The sequence below is a fragment of the Chiloscyllium plagiosum genome, unplaced genomic scaffold (genome assembly GCF_037043375.1).
Source record: "Chiloscyllium plagiosum isolate Xiang-an unplaced genomic scaffold, Cpla_swu_hap1 HiC_scaffold_35, whole genome shotgun sequence".
Lineage (NCBI taxonomy): Eukaryota > Metazoa > Chordata > Chondrichthyes > Orectolobiformes > Hemiscylliidae > Chiloscyllium > Chiloscyllium plagiosum.
In genome coordinates, this window is record NW_028270173.1 from 34502172 (window position 1) to 34524595 (window position 22424).

At 41.0% G+C, this 22424-nt stretch overlaps 1 protein-coding gene across 1 annotated transcript; it reads right to left on the reverse strand.

Annotated features, from left to right (window-relative positions):
• Nucleotides 1–3990: 3990 nt before the first annotated feature.
• On the reverse strand, nt 3991–21854 carry LOC148140637 (growth hormone secretagogue receptor type 1-like). Its single transcript, XM_087978976.1, has 4 exons — nt 21741–21854; nt 18165–18354; nt 17374–17475; nt 3991–4895 (listed from the first exon to the last, which is right to left on the reverse strand). The coding sequence occupies exons 1-4, from the start codon at nt 21852–21854 to the stop codon at nt 3991–3993; spliced, it is 1311 nt and encodes a 436-aa protein (XP_087835102.1).
• Nucleotides 21855–22424: the final 570 nt, after the last annotated feature.

Here is a 22424-nt window from a genome sequence, read left to right on the forward strand (position 1 = left end):
AGGAACATATTCGGGTCGGGGTCAGGGCGGGGTGGAGGTTGGGGGGGGGGGGGGGGGGGGGGTTGGAGAATGAGTTGGGGGGTGGTGCCCAGCAGAGTTTACAATGTTCTCAGCAGTACCCAGGAGGATAAGATATGATGCCCGGGAAGCAGAAGGCCATTCCAGAAGCAATTAAGATGTGACAAATAGCAAGTTACATTGCTCATTCATATTTTAGAGCTTTTGTTTTCTTGATAATTTTGCAAAATGTCTACAAGAAAAGCAAATGGGTTTTCAAGCTCCAAAAATTCAAGAGATTATGAAATGAGGGTGGAGTGTACATAACAGAAAAAAGATCAATCCCGATTTGGTGGATGTTCTCAAAGATTTGTCATGTGTGAGAAATGAATGTGTCCATGAATTCATGATAATGGCTGCAATTCATGATAGTGGACATTTCAGTGTAAAACAAACTTGGCTTTGCACATCAATCTTTGACAAGAACATGGCTCTCATTTCATGATCTCTTCCATTTTTGGAGTGATACCTACTGTGGTTGAGAAGCCAATGAAAATTCAGATGACTGAGATATTACAGAAGGTATATCTTGGGATTTTCCCTGACTGTGTGGGAACCAGGTCACAAAGCCACAGGTTGAAGCAAGAGAAGAAGTCAAAGAATAAAGATCAGAAAGTTGATGTTCAATTTATTAGAGATCATGTTTAGATACAATGGTTTGAATTAATCAAGAATGTACAGGACAAATTTAATATTTTTGTTCAGATAAATAAACTGATTTACAACAGAAATATGAGAAACTAAAGTAGTTGTATCAAAAAGCATACATAGAAGAATAATCTGAGTATATCCCAAAATGTTACTATCTTAAAAATGACATGTCGACAAGGAAATGGAAATGATCACATATTCAGGTGGATGAGAAATGGGCAGAATTCCACGAAGTTTTATTGCTGGTGGGTTATAGAAAATAGGTATTGCAGTTAGCTCATGAATTAACAGTATACATTTGTCTGGGAGTAAGGAACATTCAAGCCAAAATACAAAAAAAAAAATTTGTTGGCCAGGACTGCATAAGGATGTGGTTGAAATTTGCTGGACATGTCAAATGTGTCCAGTAATTGGAAAACCTTAGAACAATGATAAACCCAGCACCCTTAATACCCATTGAGGAACTTTTACAAGAGTTTTAATTGAGAGCATAGGAGCCTTACTTAAAACCAAACAAAAAAAAAGGACTGGTTGGCTGCCATGGATGTGGCTACAAAATTCCTGGAGTCCATTCTATTGTGCAGCATCATGGCTCAAATGAGCATCATGACCTGGCATCATTTTTGTGTCTTCCTTCTTGCCTCTCAAAATTGTTATTGTTTGAGTAACCAGCCAACGTCCTCTTTACTGACTCTGTTGAACGTACCTCTACGACAATTCCAGGTATTGTGTTCCTGTTCCGAACGACTACTGTTAAAAAGTATTTTCTAACATCCCACATGCATCATTTGCAAACCATTTGAAACCAATAACATCCTGTCCTTGACCCATTAACAAGCGGGAATAGTTGGTACCTAGTTCCTTTTTCCAGCCACTTGATTATTTTGAAACTTACATCAGATGTCCTTTTGGATTTTTCTTTCTCCAAGTGTTCGTGAGATGGAGAAGAATGAGAGAGCAAAACTGTTCCTTTTGCTGGCGATTCTATAACTATAAATTGCAGTCAGAACTTTCAGAGATGAAACTGTGAAAGGGTTCCTCACTAAAATGTGACAAAGGTTTCGATGTGACAAATAATGGTAATCAATTGATCATTTCAACCACCTACAAATTTGCTAAATTTCAGCCACCTACAAATAACAGAGAAAGTTTGCTAAATTGGCTGTAGTAAAATTGAGCAACTGACCAGCCTTAATCAACTAGGTGTGAGGGATTACAACAAAGAACAAAGAACATTACAACATAGGAACAGGCTCTTCGGCCCTCCAAGCCTGTACTGATCCAGGTCTTCTAACTAAATCTGCCACCTACTTTCTAAGGGTCTGTATCCCTTTGCTCTCTGCCCATTCATGTATCTATCTAGACACATCTTAAATGATGCTATCATTCTCACTCCATCACCTCCACTGGCAATGCATTCCAGGCACCCACCACCCTCAGCATGAAGAACTTTCAACAGATATCTCCACTAAACCTTTGCTCTCTCATTTTGAACCCATGACCCCTAGTAATTGAATCCTCCACTCTGGGAAAAAACTTCTTGCTATCCACGCTATCTATACCTCTCATGATTTTGTAGACCTCAGTGATGTCCCCGCTCAACCTCTGTCTTTCTAATAAAAAGAATTCTAATCTACTCAACCTCTCATCATAGCTAGTGTCTTCCATATTGGGCAACACCCTAGTGAACTTCCTCTGCATCTTCTCCAAAGCATCCACATTATTTTGGTAATGTGGCGACCAGTACTGCATGCAGTATTCCAACTGGGGCTGAATCAAAGTCTTATATAACTGTAACATGACCTGCCAACCCTTGTACTCAATACCCCGTCTGATGAAGGAAAGCATGCTGTATGCCTTCTTGACCACACTGCTGACCTGCGTTACCACCATCAGGGAGCAATGGACCTGAATTGGATCTTCTAAAATGCATCACCTCACGTTTGCCCAGATTGAACTCCATCTACCATTTTTCTGCCAAACTCTCCAATCTATATGTACTCTGCTGTATTCTCTGACGGTCCCCTTCACTGTCTGCTACTCCACCGATCTTAGTGTCATCTGCAAACTTGCTAATGAGGCAACCTACACCTTTCTCCAGATCATATCTGTATATCACAAACAACAGTGGTCCCATCATGGATCCCTCTGAAACACCACTGGTCACAGGTCTCCATTATGGAAAACTCCCTTCCACTACTGCTCTCTTACTCCTGTTGCCCAAGCTGTCTACCCATCTAGCTAGAACACCCTGGATCCCGTCTGACTTCACCTTCTCCATCAACCTACTATGGGGAACCTTACCAAACACCTTACCAAAGTCCATGTATATTACATTTATATCCCTCCCCTCATCAATCCACTCTGTTACCTCCTCAAAGAATTCTATTAGGTTTGTCAGACATGAGTTCCCTGCACAAAACCACGTTACTGATCACTGATAAGTTCATTTTCTTCCAAATGGGAATATATCTTCTCCCTCAATTTCTTCTCCGACAGTTTCCCTATCATTGATGTCAGGCTTACAGGTCTGTAATTACCTGGATTATCCCTGTTACCCTTCTTAAACAAGGAGACAACATGAACAAATCTCTAGTCCTCCAGGATTAGTCCTCCAAAGATTGGTCAACCTTCTGCTGCTGCTCCGATATTCCCTCTTCTGCTATTATATGCTCAACCAAACCAACTTTACTCCCTGAATTTAGCTTCTCTTTCATCCTCCTACTGGGCAGTTTCCCTTCCTTACTTCAAAATTTTAGAGGTTTAGCATGACAGGTGCATTTAAAGAAGTGTGAGATTTCACTGTTTCAGCAATCATTTGAACATTTTAAAATAAAAATTATAAGATATAATAGAGAAGAGAGCTCATGAAAGAATATCAACAGGTAAGAAAAATATTATTTTTAGTGGACTCAGAAATATTTTCAAATGAGAATTAGCTCCACAGATGCTGGAGCGGAGCTCAATTTTTCACCAGTCCGTAGTGAAGGAAATCCAGATTCTATTTCACAAGCTTGAATCAGCGTACTTTCTCTGAGAACATGATGGCAAAAGTATCGGTGTTAAAGAGCATGTTTTGAGAATATTATTGTGTTTAGCACAGCTATTTTCTTTCAGTGGGTGACACTAAGTTGATATGTTTATTCAGCAACAATTAAATTTAAGTTAAACATTATTAATCTCACAGCTGAGACATTTTCGTGAAAGTATGTAATAATTGTTAAATGGAATTTTGTTGAACTACTGAGGGAGACAGTTCAGTTTTTGCTGCAGAATATTTTCTTAGTCACTCCGTTTTCCAATAATAGTAAAATGACGTTTCAGTATATTGAACAGCTCCTGTCTAAACCTATTCTGGGTCACTGCATAAATGATAGTGTTTGTGCAGGAGCTCAGAAGCTGCAGCATGATGCCTACCGTTTTGAAAATTTCCAAGGGGCTGAAGATCGATCTGTAATTAAAATAGCTTTTAATTCGAAAAAGAATGAAACATGACACTGTTGTTATCCACAGCAGGAGAAAATTGGCAGATATTGCAAAAAGTAAAACAATGGACCTTCTCCGATTGTTCATTTCGAGGTCCTCGCCTTTTTCCTCATTGTTCTTGTGGATCCGAAGATTCCTGCGGGCATGACTGGCCACTAAAATGCACCTGACTGTGAGAATGTTAAAGCTTAAAATCAAAAGGAACGGAAGAATTGGTGTTAAAAGCTGTTCTAAATAAGAAAATGCTATCCCTGCAAACTGTAGGTAAATTGCTGATGATTCTATACAACCCCGTGGTATATTGTCAACTATGAAATGTGAAACATGAAAGATAGGCCATGGGATGTTTTTTATGCAAAAGAAAAGATTCAATATGATGATAACTCGAGTGGCAGTTTTCTCAGTGCAATATTTTGTTTTCAGCTTTGGCCAACAAATAGCTACAAAACGCTCGAAAGTAAATGCAACCGTGAGCCAGACAGAAATGTCCACAGCAGTTGGAGAGAGGAATAGAATGAGTCTGCACACAGAAGTGTAAATCAGGAAAAATTTGAAGCGATATAGAGCAACTATCCTGTGTAGTACAACATTACAAATGATCACCATGAGATCTGCTGTTGCCATAGCCACTAGGTATTGAGTTACACTTTTGGATAGGCCACATTTTCCCTTAGACAGAACCACGATTGCCACCAAATTAGCTGTGGAAAACATGAAAACAGTAAATGAATAACTTGTATCAACGGTAAGCATTAACTGTGTTAATGTTAGATTTAATGTTCACCACTTGTATTAATTTATCTCATTCTGATGTTTGTGCTGATGAGCTTCTGATTCACATTCTAATTTTCTTTTTCTGCATGAATGTTTTAGGCATCTGAATTTAAAGATTAAGTTGGATAACAAAAAAGGTTATCAGTTTTAGAAATCGAGGAGGAAACAACAAACAAAAGAAGAAAATGATACAAAATTGCCAGCTTTTACAGAAGAAGATAATAGCCCAGGAAAGAAGAAAATGTGCTTGTGGAAACAACTATGTATGTAACTGGCAGTCAGAGAGATAACAATGCCCAGGAGAAAGATCAGAAGAGAGACTACATAAAGAGTAAAAGTCAGAAAACTTATAAAAGAACACAATGCACAATCACAAGACAGTTGGCAAATGCCAAGGTCAGAAGTGCTCGGAACAAAAGGACAGACAACTTTGAGACTAAGTGGGAATGAAATGGAAGGAAAGACTAATGAAATTCTTGGAGCGAAGATATTAGGAGAAAGGTTACATTTTGGAGGAGACAAGACACCGTCAATGGAGGACATTTCTCAGTGAGTGCATGGCAAGTTAGACATCAATGCAATGGGATTAGCAGGCAACAGGCATAGATATATGTGCACAATTTAAAAATGTGATTCACACACAGGAATATAACTCACCAGGCACTCCAGCTACTGCCAGGATCGGGTAGTATATGGACACAAGCTGAGTTGATCTCAAAACCATTTTCAGTTTGTTTTCAAATTTTGAAAGTGGTCGAGGTGATGGATCTCTGAAAGTACTCAGATGAGCAAAAGAAACGTGGATTTTATTTATAGTGAACTCCTAAGTGATACAAAGATGTTCAATCTCTAAGGCTGTTTGTTTTAAGAATTTGAACACAGATGTACTAATATTCTCTGGGGTTTCACTCATGAAGTCATAATGCAACATAGAAGAATTATTTACAACGATGGGAATAAAAGTGACAATTTCTAAAAATATCATGATATCTTGTCAACCGTAGCTAAGTTAACAAGAAACATATAATTTCTAACTCTAGACAATCAATCTGAGCAGTTCATTTGAAGTCCAGAGACAATCCTTCTTTCCAATCAGTATCCATCCAGCTATGACAATTGCAATATATATTACTATTATTGTTACAATCTCACACCCCTACCTTTCATTTTCACAGATATTAACTCTCGGATACTCTGCCAGCCAGTGGAACCATTTTTTAGAAGGCAACTATGCCAGTCCTTTTAAATTAAATATAACATCCAATGTGATTATCTCTCATTGTTTTACATGAGGAATATAACTTTTTTTTATCTCTTTTCATAGAACAACTCTGCCTGTCAATCATTGACAGTGAGCTCTCTGAAAGTTACAACATTCAGGTGCAAATGGAATGTTTGTACGTTTATAATCAAATGAAAAGAGAATTCCATTCATCTGTGACCTTCTAGTTGAAATACTTCTCCTCATTTCCCCTATATTCCTTCAAATCTGTACCGCATAGAAGTAGGCATCTCTACTAGGATAAACATGTCATTCCTGTCGACTCATAGAGTCATAGAGATGCCGACCAAATATCCCAACCCAATTTTGTACCACATGCCAGCAAACGCCCCATATCCCTCCCAAGCCCTCCTATTCATATACCCATCCAAATGCCTTTTAAATGTTGCAATTGTACTAGCCTCTACCACTTTCTCTGGCAGCTCATTCCACACATGTACCATCTTCTGCATGAAAAGATTTACCCTTAGGTTTCTTTTATATCTTTTCCCTCTCACCCTAAACCTATGCCCTCTAGTTCTGGACTCCTCCAGCACAGGGAAAGACTTTGTCTATTTATCTTATCCGTGCCCCTCATGATTTTGTAAACCTCGATAAAGTCACCACTCAGCCTCAAATACTTCAGGGAAAACAGCCCCAGCCTGTTCAGCCTCTCCCTATAGCTCAAATCCTCCAACCATGGCAACATCCTTGTAAGTCTTTTCTGAACCCTTTCAAGTTTCACAACATCTTTCCGATAGGAAGGAGACCAGAATTGCATGCAGTATTCCAACAGTGGTCTAACCAATGTCCTGTACAGCCACAACATGACCTCCCAACTCCTGTACTCAGTGCTCTGACTGATAAAGGAAAGCATACCAAATGGCTTCTTCACTATCCTATCTACATGTGACTCCACTTTCAAGGATCTATGAACCTGCACTCCAAGGTCTCTATGTTCAGCAACACTCCCTAGGACCTTACCATGAAGTGTATAAGTCCTGTTAAGATTTGCTTTCCCAAAATGCAGTACCTTGCATTTATCTGAATTAAACTCCATCTGCCAACTCTCAGCCTTTTGGCCCATCTGATCAAGATCCTGGTGTCTATTACACCTCCAAATTTGGTGTCATCTACAAACTTACTAACTATATCTCTTATGCTCACATTCCAACCATTTATATAAATGATGAAAAGTAATGGACCCAGCACTGATCCTTGTGGTGCTCCATTGGTCACAGGCCTCCAGTCTGAAAAACAACCTTTCACCACCACCCTCTGTCTTCTACTTTTGAGCCAGTTTAGTATCCAAATGGCTAGTTCTCCCTGTATTCCGTGAGATCTAACCTTGCTAACCGGTCTCCCATGGGGAACCTTGTTGAATGCTTACTGAAGTCCATATAGATCACATCTACTGCTCTGCCCTATCAATCCTCTTTGTTACTTCTTCAAAAAACTCAATCAATTTTGTGAGACATGATTTCCCATGCACAAAGCCATGTTGACTGTGCCTTATCAGTCCTTGCCTTTCCAAATACATGTGCATCCCATCCCTCAGGATTCCCACCAACAACTTGCCGACCACTGAAGTCAGGCTCACTGGTCTATAGATCCATGGCTTGTCCTTACCGGCCTTCTTAAACAGTGGCCAACCTCCGGTCTTCTGGCACCTCACCTGTGACTATCAATGATGCAAATACCTGAGCAAGATGCCCAGAAATCACTTTGCTAGCTTGTCACAGAGTTTGAGAGTACACCTGTTCAGGTCCTGGGGATTTATCCACCTTTATGCATTCCAAAACATCCAACATTTGGTCCTCTCTAATCTGGGCATTTTTCAAGATGTCACCATCTATTTCCCTACATTCTATATCTTCCATATGCTTTTCCACAGTAAATACTCGTGCAAAATTCTCATTTAATATCTCCCCAATTTTCTGGGGCTCCACACAAAGGCTACCTTGCCAATCTTTGAGGGGCTCTATTCTCTCCCTAGTTATCCTTTTGTCCTTAATGTATTTGTAAAACCCCTTTGTATTCTCCTTAATTCTATTTGCCAAAGTTATCTCATGTCCCCTTTTTTGCTCTCCTGATTTCCCTCTTAAGTATACCCCTACTGCCTGTATACCCTTCTAAGGATTCACTCGATCTATCCTGTCTATATCTGACATATGTTTCCTTCTTTCTCTTAACCAAACCCTAAGTTTCTTTAGTCATCCACCATTCCCTATACCTACCAGCCTTTTGTTTCACCCTTACAGGAATGAGGAGAAAGTGAAGTCTGCAGATGCTGGAGCTCAGAGCTGAAAATGTGTTGCTGGAAAAGCGCAGCAGGTCAGGCAGCATCCAGGGAACAGGAGAATTGATGTTTTGGGCATAAGCCCTTCTTCAGGAATGAGGAAAGTGTGTCCAGCAGGCTAAGATAAAAGGTAGGGAGGAGGGGCTTGGGGGATGGGCGTTGGAAATGCGATAGGTGGAAAGAGGTCAAGGTGAGGGTGACAGGTCAGACTGGGGTGGGGGCAGAGAGGTCAGGAAGAAGATTGCAGGTTAGGAAGGTGGTGCTGTGTTCGATGGATTTGACTGAGACAAGGTGGGGGGAGGGGAAATGAGGAAACTAGTGAAATCCAAGTTCATCCCTTGTGGTTGGAGGGTTCCTAGGCGGAAGATGAGGTGCTCTTCCTCCAACCGTCGTGTTGTTGAGGTCTGGCGATGGAGGAGTCCAAAGACCTGCATATCCTTGGTGGAGTGGGAGGGGGAGTTGAAGTGTTCAGCCACAGGGTGGTTGGGTTAGTTGGTCTGGGTGTCCCAGAGGTGTTCTCTGAAACGCTCCGCAAGTAGGCGGCCTGTCTCCCCAATATAGAGGAGGCCACATCGGGTGCAGAGGATGCAATAGATGATGTGTGTGGAGGTGCAGGTGAATTTGTGGCAGATATGGAAGTTTCCTTTGGGGCCTTGGAGGGAGGTGAGGGGGGAGGTGTGGGCGCAAGTCTTACACCTCCTGCAGTTGCAGGGGAGGGTGCTGGGAGTGGAGGTTGGGTTGGTGGGGGGTGTGGATCTGACGAGGGAGTCACGGAGGGATGCTGATAGGGGAGGGGAGGGAAATATATCCTTGGTGGTGGGGTCTGTTTGGAGGTGGCGGAAATGACGGCGGATGATGCGCTGTACATGGAGATTGGTGGGCTGGTAGGTGAGGACCAGTGGGGTTCTGTCCTGGTGGCGGTTGGAGGGGCGGGGCTTACAGGAATGTACTTGCTCTGGACTCTCGTTATCTCATTTCTGAAGGCTTCCCATTTTCCAGCTGTCCCTTATCTTGCGAACATCTGCCCATAATCATCTTTTGAAAGTTCTTGCCTCATACCATCAAAATTGTCCTTTTTTGAATTTAGAACTTCAACTTTTAGATCTGGTCTATCCTTTTCCATTGCTATCTTAAATCTGATAGAATTATGGTCGCTGGCCCCAAAGTGCCCCCCCCCCCCCCCCGCCCACCCCCACTGATACCTCAGTCACCTGTTCTGCCTTTTTCCCCAAGAGTCAGTCAAGTTTTGCACCTTCTCTAGTAGCTACATGCACATACTGAATCAAAAATGTTGCTTGTACACAGTTAACAAATTCCTCTCCATCTAAACCCTTAACACTATGGCAGTTCCAGTCTATGTTTGGAAAGTTAAAATCCCCTACCATAACCACCCTATTATTCTTACATATTGCTGAGATTTCCTCACAAATTTGTTTCTCAATTTCCTTTCTGACTATTAGGGGGTCTGTAATACAATCCCATTAAGGTGATCATCCCTTTCTTATTTCTCAGTTCCACCCAAAATAACTTCCATAGATGTGTTTCTGGGAATATCCTCCCTCAGTGCAGCTGTAATGCTATCCCTTATCAAAAAGTCCACTTGCCCTTCTCTGTTGCCTCCCTCTCTGTCCTTTTTGTAGCATTTGTATCCTGGAACATTAAGCTGCCAGTCCTGCCCATCCCTGAACCATGTCTCTGTAATTGCCATGATATCCCAGTCTCCTAACAATGTCCTGAGTTCATCTGCCTTCCCTGTTAGGCCCCTTGCGTTGAAATAAATGCAGTTTAATTTATTAGTCCTACCTTGTCCCTGCCTGCCCTGACTGTTTGACTCGCTTCTGTTCTCAACTGTACCAGTCTCTAATTGATCTCTTTCCTCACCAACTCCCTGGGTCCCACCGCCACCCCCAACCTTTCTAGTTTAAGTCCTCTAGCAAGTCCCCTTCCAATATAGTTGTAATCCGTCCTTCTTGTACAGGTCACCTCTACCCAAAAGAGATTCCAATGATCCAAAAGTGTGAATATTTCTCCCATACACTAGCTCCTCCGCCATGCATTCATCTGCTCTATCCTCCTATTCCTGCCCTCACTTGCTTGTAGCACTTGGAGTAATCCAGATATTACTACTCTTGAGGACCTCCTTTTTAAATTGCTGCCTAACTCTCTGTAATCTCCCTTCAGAATCTCAACCTTTCCCCTTCCTATGTCATTGGTTCCAATGTGGACAATAACCTCTTGCTGGTCCCTCTCCCTCTTGAGAACATTATGTACCCTCTCTGAGACATCCTTGATGCTGGCACTAGGGAAGCAACACACCATTGTGATTATTCGCTGCTGGCTACTGAAATGTCTATCTGTACCTCGGACTAGAGAGTCCCCTAACACAATTGATCTCTTGGAATCCGACGTATCCCTCATTGCATTATAGCCAATCTGAACATCAGAAACTTGGCTGTTCGTGCTACATTCCCCTGTGAATTGATCACCCCCTACACTTTCCAAAACAGCATATGTGTTTGAAATGGGAATAGCCATAGAAGACTCCTGCACTAACTGCTTCCCTTTATTAACTTTACTGGAGAAAACATATCTATATGACTGTATCTGCGACTTTCCCTCCTTCCTATAACTGCCATCCATCACATACCGTTGCTGTTACAAATTCTTCATTTCCTCTAACTGTCTCTCCAAACGATCCACTCGATCTGACAGGATTTGCAACCAACAGCATTTATTGCAGATATAATCAACAGTAACCCATAAACTCTCCTTAAACTCCCACATCTGACAAAAAGCCCATACCACTCTATTAAAGGCCATTTTTGCTCCTTCACCATCTCCAGACCCAGAAAATAACACCATCTTATTCCTTTACAAAACACTGCTCCAGGCTAAATTAATACTTATGGCTTATATTTTAAGTTTAATCAAGAGACATATCTAAAAAAAAGTATAATCAAGAAAGAATCCACTCTACTCACTACTGCAGAGTTTCTGTAGGCCACGCTTAAAACTATTCACGTAACTGTTTCTGTGCTGTGACTTCATCCAAACAGTTCCTCCAAGATCAGTTGTGAATTTCACTGTTTGTTAATTTTCCCAGATGCACTGTTATGGCCAGCCATACATGAATTCAAACAGCAAAGGCAGTAACTGTGCAGGTTCACTGTGGTGTCAGTTTCTTTCTTTCTCTCTCTCCTGCACTGACCTCACCATGTGCGTCCTTTGTCTGTCCTTCTCCCTTTTAGAAGTGTTGCTGTTTTGATTTTTTTTATCTCCAAAGTTCCAAAACAATGCAAAAGCACGTGGAACAGTAATTGTTGCTCTTGGGATTCGAGGAAATCACCTCCAACACTGAAATTACCTCAAAAAAGAAGCAGCTGTTACAGCCAGAATTTTTTCCTGTCCTCCATCTTGGAGTGACTAAATCTATGTCCCGCATAATTCTGGACATTGGAAACAAATAAACTCACACCTTCCTCAGTTCTAAGGAAAACAAGCTTAGGCAGTCAAATCTGGCATTTTAGTTGCAATTTCCAACTCTCAGCAACATGATTATTAATCTCCTCTTTCATCTCTTCATCGCAGTTGTGTCATTACTGCCACGTGGTGAACAGAATTACACATGACATTTCTACTGTTGCCTAACTAGCACTTCGTACCATTCGATTATAACATTCTTGCTTTTGAATTCTACACTTCTTACAACAAAAGACAATGATATCTAAACCTTCTTCACCAACTTAGCACCAGTCCTGCTACTCTCAAGGCACTGCAGGAATGCAATCAATGATTTCTCCTTTTTTCTGTTCATCTTAATATCCATCCCTTTATTGAGGATTCCCTATCTTTGTATCACGTCCCCATATCTCATACCGTTACCTTTAATTGCATTTGCCACCTCAGTTCAAGAAAGACACTACCTATGTTTGGGGAGTCCAAATCAAATGGGCAATATGACTCTTCCCACGTTGTAATTCATCTATCAATTTGTGGTAGAGTCACAGGTTCTATTCACATTTCTTTAAGGCTCCCTGTGTCCTCCAATTATTCTCCAAGTGTTCAACTTCACAACCACCTGACGAAGGAGCAGTGTCCCCAGAGATAGCGTTTCCAAATAAACCTGTTGGACTATAACCTGGTGTTGTGTGATTTTCAACTTTACTAACCCCAGTCCAAAACCGTCTCCTCCACATCCACGTTCCTATTGTTCTTACCTAGCTTTGAGTCTTCAGAGAAATTGATGAACCCCTTTCTTTCAAGGCATTAATGTTCATGTACATGATTGAGTCCCCAGAATTTTTCCTTCTGGGAATACATTTCACTTCTCTATACACGGGAATATATATCCCCACGACATGCTCCCTCTTTTGTGCGTTACTTTAATGAATTGTATCACATCCAATGTGTTCACCTATCCTGCATTTTTTTTAAAGATTCTGGTTATTGTCTCACGTCTGTATGATTATAGCGCACACATCCATTTTCATGCTTGGATTTCCGGCAACAGGCCACTTGCCTCTTGTTAGCTGCTTCGCTTGAAGGACATGATTCTGTCATTAGCATAGCAGAGACGGAAATACCTGCTCTTGCCATCTGCAAGAGTGTATAAAATGAATTTGCAAATTGAGAACCAATCTGTCGAGTCACGTTATGAATGCTACAGTTTGTGACTATCAAGACCTGGGGTTGGACCTGAACACAGAAATTCTGTTTCAACCATGGGGACACTACGCATAGTAACGTCGGATCTCCTACACTGTATTAGTTAGGAGCCCAGAAATTGAGGCAAATTTGTTTCTTGTTATTTCCCTTCAAGATAGCCATGTCTACAATGCCTCATTTGGTCTGCAATGTTTCAAACATTTTTCTATTTCGAAGCACTTTGTCCTTATTGTTGTCTGTAGTGAATGGCTTCATATTTGTTTAGTTAAAAAATCATACAACACCAGGTTATAGCCCAATAGGCTTATTTGGAAGCACCTAGCTTTCTAAACGTTGTGGAGTGTTTACAACGACCTAATGAAGGAGCAGTGCTTCGAAAAATAAACCTGTTGGACTATAACCTGGTGTTGTGTGATTTTCAACTTTATACACCCCAGTCCAACCCCAGTCCCCCATTTCATATTTACTGATCGTGTATTTGATTTGCGACAGTTCAGTTAATCTATCAATATCTTGTTTTGAATTGTTATAGTAGTACCAAGACTGCGTGCAATATCATTCTTTTTATAACCAGCATATGTGGGTTTGCCGGTTTTTATGTGATGAATTTTATCCTTAGATACAAGTATTTAACATGACGTTTAATGTGGCTTTTTTGAAGAGCATGTGCACTACAACAACTAAACTATCCTTATACGATCTTCCTGTTTGCTCATTTTAAAAAAACTGAATCAAATTAATCAACTTAATCAAATTAATTAAACATAATTTTCCATAAATGAATCCATGGCTTTTCCCCAGAACTAATCTTGACATATTTCAAAAATACTGTAAACTTTACATCAGATTGTTGCACAGAATTGCAGCTCCAATGAGCCACCAAATCGGACAGTTCAATAAAGGCCATTTGGATTAATGAGACTGCTCCAGGGGAAAAAAAAACTTTACAATGCTCTTGTCGCACTTTGCAGCAATTGGCACAGAGTCTTAAATACAATGACATTTCAAATTCTCATCCAACTATTTTAAAAGTTTTCCTCCTCAACTACCCTCCAAAACAATGCGATCTAAGCAGTCGTCACCATCCATGTGAATTTTCATAACAAAATTCCCCCTAAATCTCCTTCCTTTCACTTTGAAATTATACCATCTTGGTAAGTCTTCAACTAGCGAGAACCGGTGCTTTCTATCCACCCTATCGAGGTCCCTAATCATATTATCATATTTAAAATAGATAAGTCCCCTGGGCCTGATGGCATTTATCCTAGGATTCTCTGGGAAGCAAGGGAGGAGATTGCAGAGCCATTGGCCTTGATTTTTATGTCCTCTTTGTCTACAGGAGTAGTCCCAGAAGACTGGAGGATAGCAAATGTGGTTCCCTTGTTCAAAAAGGGGAGTAGGGATAGCCCTAGTAACTATAGGCCAGTGAGTCTCACTTCTGTTGTGGGCAAAGTCTTAGAGAGAATTGTAAGGGATAGGATTTATGCACATCTGGATAGGAATAATGTGATCAAGGATAGTCAGCATGGTTTTGTGAAGGGCAAGTCGTGCCTCACAAACCTTATTGAATTCTTTGAAAAGGTGACGAAGGAGGTTGATGAGGGGAAAGCGGTAGATGTGGTATATATGGATTTTAGTAAGGCGTTTGATAAGGTTCCACATGGTAGGCTACTGCAGAAAATACGGAGATATGGCATTGAGGGTGAGTTGGAGGTTTGGATTAGGAATTGGCTGGATGGAAGAAGACAGAGGGTAGTAGTTGATGGCAAAGTTTCTTCATGGAGTGCCGTCACTAGCGGTGTTCCGCAAGGATCTGTTTTGGGACCATTGCTGTTTGTCATTTTTATAAATGACCTGGAAGAGGGGTTAGAAGGTTGGGTGAGCAAGTTTGCGGATGATACGAAAGTCGGAGGAGTTGTTGACAGTGAGGAAGCATGTGGCAGGTTACAGCAGGATATAGAGAAGCTGCAGAGCTGGGCAGAAAGGTGGCAGATGGAATTCAATGTAGCTAAGTGCGAGGTGATTCACTTTGGGAAGAATAACAAAAAGATGGGGTACTGGGCTAATGGTCGGATACTTGGTAGTGTGGATGAGCAGAGGGATCTTGGTGTCCATGTACACAGATCTCTGAAAGTTGCCACCCAGGTAACTAGTGCGGTGAGGAAGGCATATGGCGTACTGGCTTTTATTGGTAGAGGAATTGAGTTCCGGAGTCCTGAGGTCATGATGCAGTTGTATAAGACTCTGGTACGGCCGCATCTGGAATATTGTGTGCAGTTTTGGTCGCCATACTATAGGAAGGATGTGGAGGCATTGGAACGGGTGCAGAGGAGGTTTACCAGGATGTTGCCTGGTATGGAAGGAAAATCGTATGAGGAAAGACTGAGGCACTTGGGGCTGTTTTCACTAGAGAAAAGAAGGTTTAGGGGTGACTTGATTGAGGTGTACAAGATGATTAGGGGGTTAGATAGGGTCGACAGTATGAACCTTTTCCCGCGTATGGAGTCGGGTATTACAAGGGGGCATAGCTTTAAATTAAGGGGGGGTAGATATAGGACTGATGTTAGGGGTAGGTTCTTCACTCAGCGAGTCGTTAGTTCATGGAATGCCCTGCCAGTAACAGTGGTGGACTCTCCCTCTTTATGGGCATTTAAGAGGGCATTGGATAGGTATATGGAGGATAGTGGGTTAGTGTAGTTTAGGTGGGCTTGGATCGGCGCAACATCGAGGGCCCAAGGGTCTGTACTGCGCTGTATTCTTCTATGTTCTATGTTCTATGTTCTATATTATACACATCAATCAGGCACCCTATCAGTGTTCTCTACTCCAAAGAAAGCAACACGAGCTAATTCAGCTCCCCATCACTGCTAAAACTCTCCATCCCCACCATCATCCTCTGTACCTCCTTCAGTGCAACCACATCCTTTCTAAAGTGTGGTAGCCAGAGTTGCTATTGGCGGCACGGTGGCTCAGTGGTTAGCACTGAGGCCTTAGAGCATCGGCGATCTGCGTTCGATTTTACCCTCAGGCGATTGTCTGAGTGGAGTTTGCATATTTTCCCCGTGTCTGCATGGGTCTCGTCTGGATGCTCCGGCTTTTCTCCCACAATCCAACGACGTGCAGGCCAGGCGAATTAGCCATATCAAGTTGCCTATTTGTAGGTTAGGAGCAAATGTAGAGTATCCGGATAGGGGAATGCGTTCGGGTGGGCTAATCTTCAGAAGGTCAGTGTGGACTTGTTGGGCTGGAGGGCCTGTTTCCTCATTGTGGGCGTTCTATAATTCAGCTGTGGGTTAATGAAAAGTCTGTACGGCTCCCACAAAAGCTTATGTGAGAATTGATTTTTAGAATGACACCGAAATCGTACAAGGTAAACATTAGATATTTGAAATCAAAATAATGGAGAGCACTATGGTGTGCAAAAATCGAGCATTAACTATCTTAGAATTAGTTGCTGTCATTCCTACTGCTATGTATATTAGCAACCTGCACGTATGGCTTCTATTCTACTGCAACACACCCTTCATGTTCATTATATCTGTCTAAATCCTTGTAGGAACATGACCACCATATATGGTTATTTTGAATAAGCATTCTTAAGAGACCATTATCATATTCAACAAACTACTGAGAATACAATTTACAGGACCTGCAACATCGATTGAATTGACATATCAAATTAGGCATTACAAAATATTTGCTTTCTAAATGAAATATCATTGTTGGTCACATCCTTGCAGTAAAACCACACACCCTTGCCATAGCAGGGATCCCTGTGTGTTTCTCCATCAGAATATGAGTGGAATATTTAACTCAGGCTTATCTTGGAGTCACATTGACCACCATTAATAATTGGCGTTGCAAAATATGTAGAAAGTTAGCTTTTGCGAAATCACCTCCTATCTGTGAATGTGATTATCATTTAACACACAAAAAAAGTCTGCCATGCAAAGAACGCCCTCCAATTCTCCAAAACAGCATCGAACAGACATTATTTCTGTTCGAGTGTAGCGATAAAGTCTCCAAAGTCCTCACTTCTCAACTGATTTCTTGATTGGAAGCGAAAACTTTCTGAAATTTAAAATCACTGGAGTTGCAGCGCTGCTCAGCATAACCAAACTCTGACAATGTCCCGGCTTTGATTTTGCTGGTAGAACACATTTGTGGCGGAATTACTCACGTTCGGAGGCCTCTTCAGTCAAAAATGTTGCATTATCCTTTGGCACAAGGGAGCCAGCAGAAGCTAGGCTTATGTGAAGATCAACTTGTGCATTGATGTCACCTGTGGAGCAAGTGGGACGTGAATCTCGACATTTTTGCTCAGAAGTAGAGCGTTTGCTGGTTTTATCAGAAGTCATTGGAATCTCCAGCTGATCCAGACATTCCACAAGGACTCACGAGCATTCCTTTACTTCAGCATCACGTCAATAATACGTCTTGATGCAGCCATATTTTGAATTCACTCCACTCATATGATACACACTTTTTTTCCAGAGCTGATTTCTAGGCCGAATGCTCACAGTGAGCACCCACTCGATCTCCTTGTTTGATCAGCGTGAATGCTTCAGACTTGTCAAACCAGATAAGGAATCATTAATACTGTTCTGGTCGAAGGGTTTCCGACCTATTTGCAGAAGGGAGCAATTCTGTAGACAAGTTGGTCAGTTTGAACTGAATCCGAATGGTTTAATCAAGAAGCCACATGAATGCTGCCCAACTCCACTTCTGGCACAGTGTCAACTTCATCCTCCACTAAGTATTACAATCCCCCAAACGTGACATAATTTCCTGCTGCAGTGTCTGAGAGTTTGCCATAAGAGGAGGCATACATAAAAAGAACTGAAGTAAAGAATAACCCAACCCAAGTAGACAGACGTGGATTGAATTGGCCAATGCAGTGTTAGATGCTTCAGCAGGAGAATGCAAGATTAGAAAAAAAGCATAAAAAAAAGAAAAAAAAATATTTCCCACCATTCTGCACAGTAATCCTCTGTAGCTGAGCAATTTTCTCCTCGAAAGTTGAATCTTGAAAATAACCAAAACCCAAGCAGAATCGGCTATTGTCCTTCAGTAAACAAGTCTTAGAGTCACTCTTGAAATCGGCGACCTTGCATCTTATGCGTAAAGTTTGGACAACTCTCTGACACGTCTCTGTTTCCACCTGTTTCAGAAGAACGTATAATATGGCTCAATGACGTGTAGACACTCTCAGACGTTTGTCGCTCATCTGGCGGATAGCTTATTAATCACTAAATCTGTGTGCTCACTTGGTAAACGGGGAAGCTCCTGTGTTTGAGGAAACTATCAAAAAAGGTCGCTCGAAAGGTGAATTGTTTTGAGCTCGAAAAGAATCTAAATTTGCCGCATTTTGTGATCCTGTGTTGGGAATCTTAACTCCTTCAATTGGATCTCGACGTCCAACATCGTCTTATGAAGAAGTGTTGAATACTTTTCAACAATGCAAATCTGGCTTGCATTAGAAGAATGAGAAGATCTCCATTGAGGTACAGAAGACGCTAAAGTGGATTAAGAAATTAGATAAATGTTTCACCCTGTGGTTCAATCTCGCACTATATAAAAAAGGGCAGATTTCAAACAGAAATTAGGAGGAATTACTTCTCTGAAATGGGCAGAGATCTGTGAAAGTCGATACTCTAGATTGCTTTTTTGGCCAGAACATTGAGTGAATTCAAATGGGAGATAGACTTTTAAGTAACAATTGGTTAAAGACTTATGGAGACAGACAAGAAAGTGGACTTGAGGCCGATGCCAAGGTGAGATCAGCCATGATTGTATCAAATGATGGAAGATTCTCGAGGGGGCTGGCTGACTTGCCTACTCTTGCTCTATTTCTCAAGCCCTTACATCTGCAGCTGTCGAGGGACATACAGTTAATGAGAAATCAACCTGTGCAGCTGAATATGTTATACCTGTTTCTCACGATGATGTTGTTGATGGTAAATGATTGGTTTTGTGATCCTGAGCAGAGCTAGAATATGCATCTGCCTTAGATACCGAAATGGCAAGGTGAAAAATTGCAAACAAGTGTGTCGCTGGAAAAGAATGGCGTTTTGAATAGATGGAGTGCATTTCCACTAAGTTTCCTATTTCCCGTAAAACAGCGCACATATTTTCTGAAGAAAATCATAATTTCAGCAGTTTTCTCTCAGTATGTATGATTGGAGCTATGCGTTGTCACATGGCAAAACTATTGTTCATCATCAAGTGTATTCAACTTATTTTTTTCACTGGGCATTCGCCTCAGTAGCATTGACAAAAGGCGACAGTTGACAAAGCAGCTAGCTGGAAAATGCAGGATTGTGACTTGAAAATGTTAATTCAGCAATGGACCACCGAAATACAAATTTTCCTTAGAGTTTCTATTGCACTTTGTCTGCCTCAAAGTGTGCAAACATTTGAACCAGAACAATGGTTGGACGTTGAGATCCAATTCTTCACACAGGGTCTCGCAGCTGGGGAGTTCCTTTTTACCACAGCTCTTGCTGCTCCTGTTATTTTATCTCAATTTTCTGGCACTTGCACCATTTTGCTTTGCGTCAGATTTACACTGAGATGGAAGGTTTGAGAATGATTTGGACAAATACTTAGAGAGCTTTTCACGACACTTGCTTGTTTCTATCTGTAAATTCATTAATCCATATTCATTTCTATGCAGAGTTTCTTGTTCATTATTTTATTTGAGCAGCAGTGGGGGGACAGGTCACATGGCACTAAAAATTTCACTGGTCATGACCGAAACTGAAAACTTAAACCACCATGTGGCCAAGTGTTAAATGCATACACCATGAGTTCTTGGTTCGGGAAATTCATTTTTAATCGTACAATCTCCTGATATGTTTGGGTCTGCTGACTTCCCCGTGAAAGGCTTTCTAAAAAATCTACATTGCAGGTGTTTATGTATGTTTTGTAGTTTTAAAACGTACGTTATAGGAATATACCTGTTACATAATTATCAGGAACGAATCTTCTACTCAGGACAAGAACATTGGTCTGCTCATCTGAGTTATTCAGCTAAATGCATTAAGCCAAACAGCCGGATTGATGGACAAAAATTCTAAAATAAAATGTACTGACAGAATTAGCTGAATAATTATTTTTCATTACTCAAGGCTCTGGACCAGAATGGAGACCTGCCTACATTTTTTCCGATTCTAATTAATCTTAATTTTTCAATTACATATTGTTCAGTGAGTATTGAACTCAATTTTGTTCCAGTTCAATAACTTATCTGGAGATTTTAAAGCTGAGACACGTCAGAAATTCATTACAGGAAGGAATGTCATGCATTGCCATCAGCAAGGACTTGAATTAAAAATTATCAGATAATTAGGAGAACTGAGTGATTTTTAAAATAGAAATTATTATCTTCCTTGAAATTTTTTCTTAATAGTATGGTTGATTTGTTATCTCTGCAGCTCACATGCACTTGTCACCAATGCTCTCATAAAACAAGAATGTGCTCTGCCTGATTTGAAGGAATTAGGGACGATTGATTAGCTTTCTTTTTCAATGCAAGAAAGCAGATCTGTCAATTTATTCGGTCGCAAGATGACTTTTTAATATATTGGGATAGGGTTCAAGTTCTGCGCCAGAGGGAAGGGAGATCCAACTCGGCATTGTTGACATATTTCCAGGTCAGACTTCAAAAGCAATTGGAATAAATAGAGCCAAATCACTCTTATATAACACACTGGAGGCGATGCTTTATTTAAAATTGAATAAGGCTGCAAAGCGAACATTCTTCAACATCAATTCTTATACTATATGCTATCATGCTTACAATTTTAGGGAAATGCATTCCAGTTTACCCATACGTACTTTATGATGAGCAACATAAACGTTATTTACACCAAACATTACCATTTCGATGCAGATAATTAAAATATGCTCACAATCTGGCATATAAAAATCTCTACTTCACTCATGATCTGGCCAAACGAGCTTGTAGTTTACTTGAATTGTTGGATGGATCTTACGGAAGCATTCATTACGTTGTGACTGTTACTGCTGTCTTATTTTGTTGCACTTGTGCTCTTACACAGACACAGGAAAAGGAACTTGAATGTTTTCTTAAAGGTCATATTGCACAATGCCTGGCAGGTAGTACCGCACCCGTGGGTTACCAGAACGGGTATGTGTTCTGGTAACGTTGATAAAGTCATCTATTGTTCTGCTCTTTCTGTCATGCCCATTCTTGCCGTTGACATCTGATGCTGTTCGTCCTTTGATGTCAGAGGCATCACTGTTTTGGTATTTTTGAAAATATTTATTGAAGAGAGTGCGGTGTTGTCTACTCTGGTGTGCAGTGTAGTTTATTCATTCGTGCTGTTTTGTGAAGCACCTTCACTGCTCGCATCTGAGGGGGCCAGAATAAGGAGAACTGACTCTCTGTAGAGTACCTTCTGCTCTCCTTGAACCCTAATACCACCTGATGTTTCACTTTTTTTATATCGCGTCAGGTTTTGTTCTGATGTGTGGCAACTCATCAAGAGTAATTGCTGTTTTGCTATTATTTGGTTTCGTTACTTTGCCGTTCACTAGACTGGGAGAAACGGTAGCCTTACGTGATTCAGATTCATTTTCCACATCATTCATTGGACTGTTGCTGGCCCGAGATATGTAGATATATAAAATCGTCATTATCGTAACTGAGGTATAGAACACAACTGAAGCAATGCCAAAAGTGATGTCTAGATTTAAAAAGGACTGTACATAACCCTTCCCGTGTTTGACAACTTGCTCCTGAACAATGAACTGCCGGAAGAAAATGGTAGCAGCCCAGAGGGATAAAGACAGTACCGAAGCAGCTGCAATCATCTTCTTGCCATCTTAGTTGTTCCCTTCACTGGGTACATAAGGGGCTTTGTCACGCAGGAGTAGTGGACAGAACCAATAATACGGAGCCTCATGACAGAGATGTTACTGACAACATAATCTGAAGCAAGCCATAAATAACATACCACTGGACCCAGAGGCCAGTATTCACTTACAATAAAAATGGTACATAGATCCACTGAGAATACAGAAATGAACAATTCAGTGCAGGTTACTTTGAAATTAAAGTAGTTGTTAACAGTTTGTAATTATCTCTTTACTTTGAGAGACTATGATCAGAACGTTTAACGATGGTCACAAACTTCATGATCCTGTCACAATCACAATGCAGTGTACTTCAACCGTTTAGCAAGAACATCCTCCCCCAATACCAGA